General features: G+C 38.4%; 1 protein-coding gene across 1 annotated transcript; it reads right to left on the bottom strand.

Annotated features, from left to right (window-relative positions):
- Positions 1-4,264: 4,264 nt before the first annotated feature.
- On the bottom strand, positions 4,265-5,317 carry LOC128739294 (RNA polymerase II elongation factor ELL2-like). Its single transcript, XM_053834772.1, has one exon. The coding sequence runs from the start codon at positions 5,315-5,317 to the stop codon at positions 4,265-4,267; it is 1,053 nt and encodes a 350-aa protein (XP_053690747.1).
- Positions 5,318-8,650: the final 3,333 nt, after the last annotated feature.

The raw sequence follows: 8,650 nt of genomic DNA, 5'->3' as shown, positions 1-8,650 counted from the left end.
ATAGTCAAGTTATGTGGAAATTTTGGTATTATTTGTATGGGAGCCCCCCCCCTCTTAGAAGAAGGAGGGTTCTCAATCTACAATAGAAAAAATTTGTGCCTCCAAAAACCTTCACATGCCAAATTTGGTTCCATTTGCTTGATTAGTTCCCGAGTTATGCAGAAATTTGTGTTTCATTTGTATGGGAGCCCCCCCTTCTAGAGGGGGGAGGGGTCTCAAACCATGCTAACAACATTCCTCACATCAAACGCAATGTGTATGCCAAGTTTCATCAAAATCCGTCGAGCGGTTTGCGAGTCTATACCGGACACACGAACAGCATTTCATTTTTATATATAGATTAAAAATTGTTGTCCAAAAACGTACATTTTTCAGCTGCTCTTCAGCAATCGCCACCTTGCTACTGACGAATTCATCAAATTTTCAGCACTGATTACAACCACTCTGAAAGTCAAGCACTCAATTGTCACATACCATATTATTCAGTCTCTTTTTTTCTATTATCTAAGGCTTTGTCACTAGCCGAAAGTTTTATTATTTTCTAACAAAACTGAAAACAAATTCTGAATTGATGGGACCTGTTCACCAGTAGCAGCAGCTGCAGCACAACTGATGAACTATCGTGTTGCCAAGATACTGTCTCGGTTCTGGAAATAAGAATTTTAAGTTTGAAATTAACTGAAACCTCCTATGGTGAAAACGTGGTTCAATACTTTTAAGAGAAATGTATGTTCATAATTAATTTTTCTTTATTAAAAACAACAAAAAAGACAGCTTTTTCAATAATTTTCGAAGATTTTCTCAGTGATTTAATGAAGCAACGATGTGTTTCAATGTTATTTGCTTTGACAACACTGTTCAGTCGGATCGTTTGTACTGCTATATGTTTACCTCTTTTGTTCTCCCACCATCTTTATGAACAGCGAGTGAGACGTCAAACACGCAGTTTCCCATAAGAACACTAGAGAATAAAAGAGACGACGAATACCGTTTGCCGAACGGTGCGGTGAGTGTATGCCCCGATAAACAATTTAGACAGATGGCATTTTACGATTCTATGCCGATACGCTATGCCGATTAGTAGGTCACGGATAGGAACGCGAACTTACTGAATAGGGGGAAAAGTTCGAGGGATTTTTTATGGGGACTCAACAATAGTGTCTTCCAATGGTAACAGCTTGAAGAACTAAAGATAGCTAAAAAAAGCTAAAAACTAAACTTAGTCAACCCATCGCTTGTAATAAGGTAAAACAATCAGTGACCCGCTTAGACTGCTTAAAACCGGTTCTTTACCCTAGTTTTATACTTTAACAGCTCATCATGACGTGATCGGAATTAGATACACCTGTGATCGGAATTAGGTGCACTGATACATCATACTTTGACGCATTTTTTTTAACTTTCGGTAAATAATTTAGGTAGTATTTTTTCATGAAACATAATTGAAAATACTTGCTAAAGACACATGCCGTGTAAATAAATATCAAAGCTATATTTTTCAGTAGGGGCTCAAAGATGAATCATGCCTTAGGTGATCGGAATTAGGTGCTTTCACGGTACTAGCTGACCCGACAAACTTCGTATTGCCACAAATTAAACTGTAAAAAACTGTTAAAAAATTACCGAATACCGAATACCATTTTGCGGAACACCAATTCTCGGTTGACCATAACGCGGAATATAGAGTTTCGCAGAATAAGATTTCGCGAAAAACCTTATACGCGGGATGTTCCATTTCACGGAAAATGTTTTCATAGAAAGTACCATTTCGCAGGAGTGACCCAACAGTGGCCGACGCTTCCGACGGCAGGTCGCCGGCAACACTCGTGGCCTGCGTCCGCCTCGCCCTGAATCACCTAGTGTTACTATTGATAATTTCTGGTGGTCTTGTTACTGACTAATGTTTTATGAAAGAGTCTTAAATTTCTCGAGTTCGATTAGTATTTGAGTTACGTAAAAATTTATGTTTTATTTGTCTGGGAGTCCTTATCCCTCTACCACAGGGGTGAGGGGTCTCAAACCATCAAGGAAAAAGAAAACTGAAGGAAAATAATTTTTTTATTTCACTTTTAGGGGGATTAATAAAAATTCGAATTCCACCAGACGATAGAGCATTCAATTTCAAGAAACTCTTCCAAAAGTTTGATAAACTTGAAACCAAGCTTTCCTAGTCAAAACTCTAGTGCGCACGTTTTCTTTGGTTTTAGACTATTGTGCGCGCGAGTAACTGTGTTACAAAAGTTAGCGCGAGTGTTCGAGGGTTAATATCTTTTGACCGGAAAAACCAATTCTTATAAAATTTTGCATATATATTCGTAGTGTCAAAACCTCTCGTTTGACATTAAAATAATTGAAATTAGGCAAATTAATTATTTTCCTTGGTTAAAATCATTATAAATTATAGTTAATTTTGGTGTGGTGTATACGGTTGCTCATAACTTTCAAACTAAACGTCCAATCAAAAAACAATTCAATAGTGATCTTTCCGGCTATATTACCTTTCAAATGAAACTAATAGCGGAAACTAATAGCGCATAAATCGGTTTAGCCATTTCTGAGAAACAGGCGATCATTTGGACCTTGTCAAAACTGGTTTTTTAAGCGTAACTTTTAAACTGCATATTTGGTTTCGATGAAACTTAGTAGAAAGTTTAGCGATAGCAAGAGCTTTCATTTGGTACTAAGATCATTAAAATTGGTTGTGTAGTTCCGAAAAAAACCGTGTCACGTAGTTTTCACATTTTTGCCTATAACTTTTAAACGAATCGTCGTACTACTAGGCATAAATGCCTTTCAAACAAAAGTAATAGCGGATGAATCGGTTCAGCCATCTCCGAGATACAGGTGATAAAAAATGAGCTGTACACACATACATACACACACATACAGACATTGCTCAATTCGTCGAACCCTATCGATTGGTATATGACACTTGGCCCTCCGGGCCTTGGTTCTATTTCGCGTTTTTCGACCATCTGATTTGGGTGACAAAAATTTTGAAAATGATTTGCAATGGCCTTAAAAAGTTTTGATAAGTGCTACTTTAGATTCGGAGATAACCGGAATGTATGACCAAGGGGAGGGAGCAAGCTGCGATTCTTACCACAAAAATGTGGCGTCCAGTTAGGGGCCCGGTTTTCATTACAGACGGAATAAGGCGCCAATAAAGTAGACTGAAACGGATTGCTTGGAGAACAGAAGGCGTACAACAGACGCTCTGTTCTGAAAGGACATAAAATTCACGATATCGATTAAGTCAAGTGATCACGAATGATGAACGTCACGATGCACGTTTTTGTTTCTGATGGCTACACCTTTCAGCGCAGAAGAATATGCAGATAGAGCTCTGCTGTTAATAATGATACCTGGCAGACCGGAAGCATTGAATCTCGGCTACACCTGAGTCGAGCAGGGACAAGGCAGGAGCTATCATAGTGTTTTTAGAAGCCACTTCCGCGGACAGGAGCTTCTCTTTACTAGGCGATTCACGACTAGTTTCATATTTTCGAACAGTCCTCAAAAAGTATTTTATAGTTAACAAACAAGAGACCAATGGCATTTATTGTTTGAATTGCATCTGATCATGAGTTATTCGAACGTGAGATTTTTTCGCTTCGTACATGACATAGACGGCCTGTCTGCATGTCACGGGATTCATGACTTTTGGCGCTCCCAGAGATATGATTATCAGTAGCACCTAGTTTAAAAGCCGAATTCACGAAAAGTTGAAGCAAATCGATCTAATTAGACAGTGAAGATACGATCCGATGTATTGCTGAAAGGACTATTTAGGGATGGGCATCTATCGGAGTTGCAGCAAGACACATGAGCTGGATTGAGCTTTCATAGTGATAGACGAGATATGGAAACGGACAGCTGAATGCCAACATAAGAATCTCCCAGTGTGCCAGGGAGCAACAAACACTGGTTTAACATGCCAGCATGTTAGAATCTCGTCTAGGAGGGACTGTTAGAGACAACAGGCTCGTAGCACTAGACCCGCAAAGGTCCTGTACTCTTACAGCTGTCCTATAAAATCCTATATCCTGTAAAAAAAACTAATAGGTCTATCACAAAAGATTTGCCAGAAAAGTGTCGAAACGTAGGGAAAACATCAGATTATCGTTCAAATATACTCGAAGAAATGCTAACGAAATGAAAACAAGGTATTTAAAATATCTCATTTTACTATCTATACAAGAATTAATATTAAAAATAACTTAATTAATGAACTTTTCTACGGTCCGTATTAGTAACCATAACGTCATAATCGTGCATTGTCGATGGAAGACAGCTTCTTACGTAGATACGCATATCTGGCTTTTTTCTCGAGAAATTCGGCACTATTGTATTCCTCAAGGATAGTTTTTTCGATTTCCTTATATCGCTCCCGCTGTCGAATAAGCTCTTCCTCGAGTTGGGCGAATTTTTCGGCTCTTTGTTGGATGGCCTCGTGCAGTCGAAGGTATTCTTGGTGTTCGCCATCGTCGTTCTTCCGACTGTGATCAGCCAACCGCGGTTCCTTAGCCTTAGGCATAATATCAACGTCATCGCTATCAAGCCGTCTTTTGCCACCGATTGGCAAGTTGTTGTTGTTGGCCGAACTCTGTTTGGAGGTGGATGAACCTGTGTCGGAACGCGGTTTACGCTTTTTCATCGCTTGCCGCTCCTGTTCGGAATAGAACGGCCAGTCTTCCTTCACCTCCTTCCAAATGTGCCGCCGCAGTACGTAAACTTGACCACAGAAAGTGGTGATGTCATTCAGTACTTGTGTTATGCACTTTTGTTCTTCCTCGCGAATGCCTTCGGCGGTCAATTTTGCAACCAGCTCTGCCTTTTTACACACCTTTACTGCTAGTAGATGGATTAATCTTTCCCTAATACTCCGCTTCATTATTTCACGGTTGATCCTTTCGTCGGGCTTGGCCACCGGGATTTTGGCAGATTTATCTTTTTGTCTAGCCATCAGCCATTGCTTGGCTTTCTCGTACGCGTCTTCGCTGTCTTGAAGGTCCATTTTTTGCCCTATGTGGGCCACATTGTGTAGCTGTTGGCCCGGACTTTGTTTGACGCATTCCGTCGACGCGCTGCCTTCGATGTCCGAAACGGTGAAGGTGAATTTTTGATCACCGAAAGATATATGACCCTGGCGGCCGTTTTCGGTCACTTGCATTTGTGGTCTCATCGAGGATCCACCTTTAAGCTGACTCTCAATAGCGAGCAACATAGAGTCTGTTAATTTGACTTGTATAACCGACTTGCTACAACCGGGGTTTGGCTGAGCTAGCCCATATTTTCCGGAGTTGAAAGCAGCCATTATGTTTACTGGATTCGAGCAGTATAAACTAAACTAGCAGTATAAATAAATTTTAGCAAACTTCAGACTCAATAATTTCACTAACCACTTCTGACTACTGTCGTGTTTGAACTGACTTCTTGTTGCTAAATTTCGTTATTTAAGGACACACTCGATGCACGCTGTAAGTCGGTACGTTACCGTACGTACGTTAGGTACGGCTGTTGATAGTGGGTTACCTAATTTTTAAAAGCGTTACCACAGACAAACAAACATAACACTTGGAAGATTTATATGATCTATATGATCGACATATAGAATAGTAACTAGCAAGTATTTTTTTATGGGTAATTCCTCTCCGTTCGTAAAAAGCGCCACTTTGATGACAACAGAAACATTCCCAACTAAGCCCAAATTTGAAATGACGAAGTAATTGGTGGGAAGAATGGAAAAGGAGAGTTATGTCTGTTTGTCTGTGGCATTACCTCGGGTTTAAAGACTTCCCCAAAAAGAAAAATTTTAAAGCACTTTAAATTAAAAGAAAGAATTTTATATACGAATTTTTTGTTTATATGTGTTCGAAATTTCAGATCATAACGCCCTCCAGATATAGTTTGCCAAACGACTCAAAAAATATGTATGTACCTTTACTAATATTAGCAAAACCTTCGATGCTCAGGGAAATCGCAGAAATCCTCACAGATCTACGACGCACTAAGCCTAATTAACTAGGGGGGAGTCCTATATGGTCGGACACTTTAGGTTTTCAGATAAAACTCCATAAATACCGGCTTTATTACATTGGTCTTTCCTTTAATGTGGAGATAAACAATATTATCAGCAAAAAAAATCACAAGGGTTGTGCCAACGACCGGTTGGCGGAGAATTACGTTATGCGGGGTTCGTGATGAAAGTTTGAATATAAACAGCAGTTTTCATTTGCAGTAGGGGGAAGTCCTGTATGGCCGGACAGACCGCTATGCCCTGACAAAGGCGATTTCTCAAAAACAAAAAAACGATAAAAATATTAGCTTAATGGTACTATTGTCCTATTCTTTCCAAATAATTTGATCATTCCTTGTTTTCGAGATATCGCTAGTGTCCGGTCCTAGAGGCCTATCCGGCCAAACAGAACTTCCCCCGAGGGGCAAGACACTGTTGAAAATATATTACTTTCCCCTATGGAAATATTTTTTCACCCTTAATATACAGGCCGGACTCGATTATTCCGGGATTCGATTATCCGGGTGAAAGAAAATTTTTGTTTAACCTTAATGTTATAGTTTTCATGCTACTTGATGATTTCAACTAGACAGTAAAAAAATTGCAAAAAGAATTTGATGACCTTAGGGGATATTGATCAATAATAAAAAAAACATTTCTAATACCTAAATATTGAAAAACATAACATACAGAAAATAATATTACAGGGATACCGCGATATAGACAATTTATAATTTCAAAAAGTTGTCTTTTATCGAAATTGTCTTATATCGTAACATGATTTTTTCAAGAAAATTTACTTTAACGATCGCCAATTTTGTTCTGTGTTGTGTGTTTATGTTTTTTGAACTATTTATTATTGTTTGAACTATTAGTTTTATTAATATTTTTTGAAACGATGGTTCTACAATTGATAAAGGGACAGTAGGGGAAAGAAATGAAATTTTTTTTGGTGAAGGAGGGGAAGACCTTTTGTCCAATGCTGGAGGAGTCAAAATGACTACTTGTCAAACATAGCTACCCCCCCCTCTTCCTTTCCGCTTTTCCCCTCCTTCACCAAAAAAAAAACTTTCATTTCTTTCCCCTACCGTCCCTTCATCAATTGTAGAACCATCGTTTCAAAAAATATTAATTTATATGTATGACCACATTTCAAGGTCAAGACTGAAAACTTGAGATTAGTCTATTAGTTTTACACAATTTCTAGGGCTATTTTGAAATAATGAACATCTTCATGGCGCCGATTTTGGAATGGAAAATTAGCTCTGGTATCGTTATCGTATATACAGTGATGACCCGATTTTGTCACTCGTCGATTTTGTCACCCCCGATTTTATTACGTTTTTACCCGATTTTGTAACGCTTTTGTTTTGTCAAAGTGAACTGCTTTTCTGTTCAGATTTCATATGTTTTTGACACATTCCGGCGTGACGTTACATCGTATTTGTGCACAGTATTTGTGTTTCAGCTAAGAAAATCGTTGAGAAACCCCCAAATATTATTATATATTTGGAAAGAGCATAAAATTTCCTATTAAAAATGAACAAATTAATAGCATTTGCCTTACCTAGATGGTTTTGGAAAGCAAATATGTAGCGTGACGTTACAATACGCCAGAAATTTGTCTTTTGCTTCTGTTAAAAATATGAAAATTCTGCTCTCTTTCAAATTTTATCTAAAGACTTTCTTTTATGATTTGATAAGAGATGAATACTGAACAACTTGCTATGTTCAGAATTCCGATAATTAGTGAAGTTAATTTTTAAACAGATTTTACTTTTCGTGACGTTACAACGCTCTGCTCTACACAGAGAGGGTCGTAGCTCCGTTGTAACGTCACGAAAAATCTGTTCAGTTAATATTCGTCAATTATCGCTGTTGCTGCCTTCTGTATATAACATACTAGCTGACCCGACAAACTTCGTATTGCCACAAAATAACCTGTGTTGTACATAAATCATGAATCTCGGGTGATCTTTGTCACAATCTCGAGTTTTGCAAGTTTCTGAGGATTCCAATCTTAGATGATTCATTTTGGCAGTTACGTAACTATGAAAGCATCCCAGGTAACCAATAAGCATCACCAATGCTATTCAAATGTAGGCCAATAAGCATTTAAATCGCCTTAAATGCTACTTAAATGCTATTTTGGTAAAATATACAGCTACTTTACTGATAACCTTCTTATAGTGCTGACAATGCTAATTTACAGCTAATTACCGACACAAAGAATTTGAATACAATTTTAGGTACCAATTTACAACACCTATGCAGTCAAAAAGCTAATATACAACAACGTGCAGTATAAAATGCCAGATACGCTGATTTGCTGCTTATGTTAATGCTTATTAGTTACCAGGAATGGGTAGTTTAATATACAAATTTGCAATTTTTCCTCACAGTAAAGTAGAAAACAACTCCCCTGTCCCCTCATTGCATAGCCAGTAATGTACAACATTACGCCGAATATCATTTTGCGAAAAACCTTAAGCGGAATGTACCATTTCACGGAAAACTTTTTGTGGAAAGTACCATTTCGCGATCCTCTCCTTACTCGCTGTCGCTCGTTCCAGGAAACCCAGGTAGACCTAGGAAAATAAATAAACCTAGACAGTAGTGATTTCTGCGGGG

Source organism: Sabethes cyaneus, chromosome 3, assembly GCF_943734655.1.
Source record: "Sabethes cyaneus chromosome 3, idSabCyanKW18_F2, whole genome shotgun sequence".
Classification (NCBI taxonomy): domain Eukaryota; kingdom Metazoa; phylum Arthropoda; class Insecta; order Diptera; family Culicidae; genus Sabethes; species Sabethes cyaneus.
Note: the sequence above shows the minus strand (reverse complement) of the source record. Positions and strands in the feature narration are given on the sequence as shown.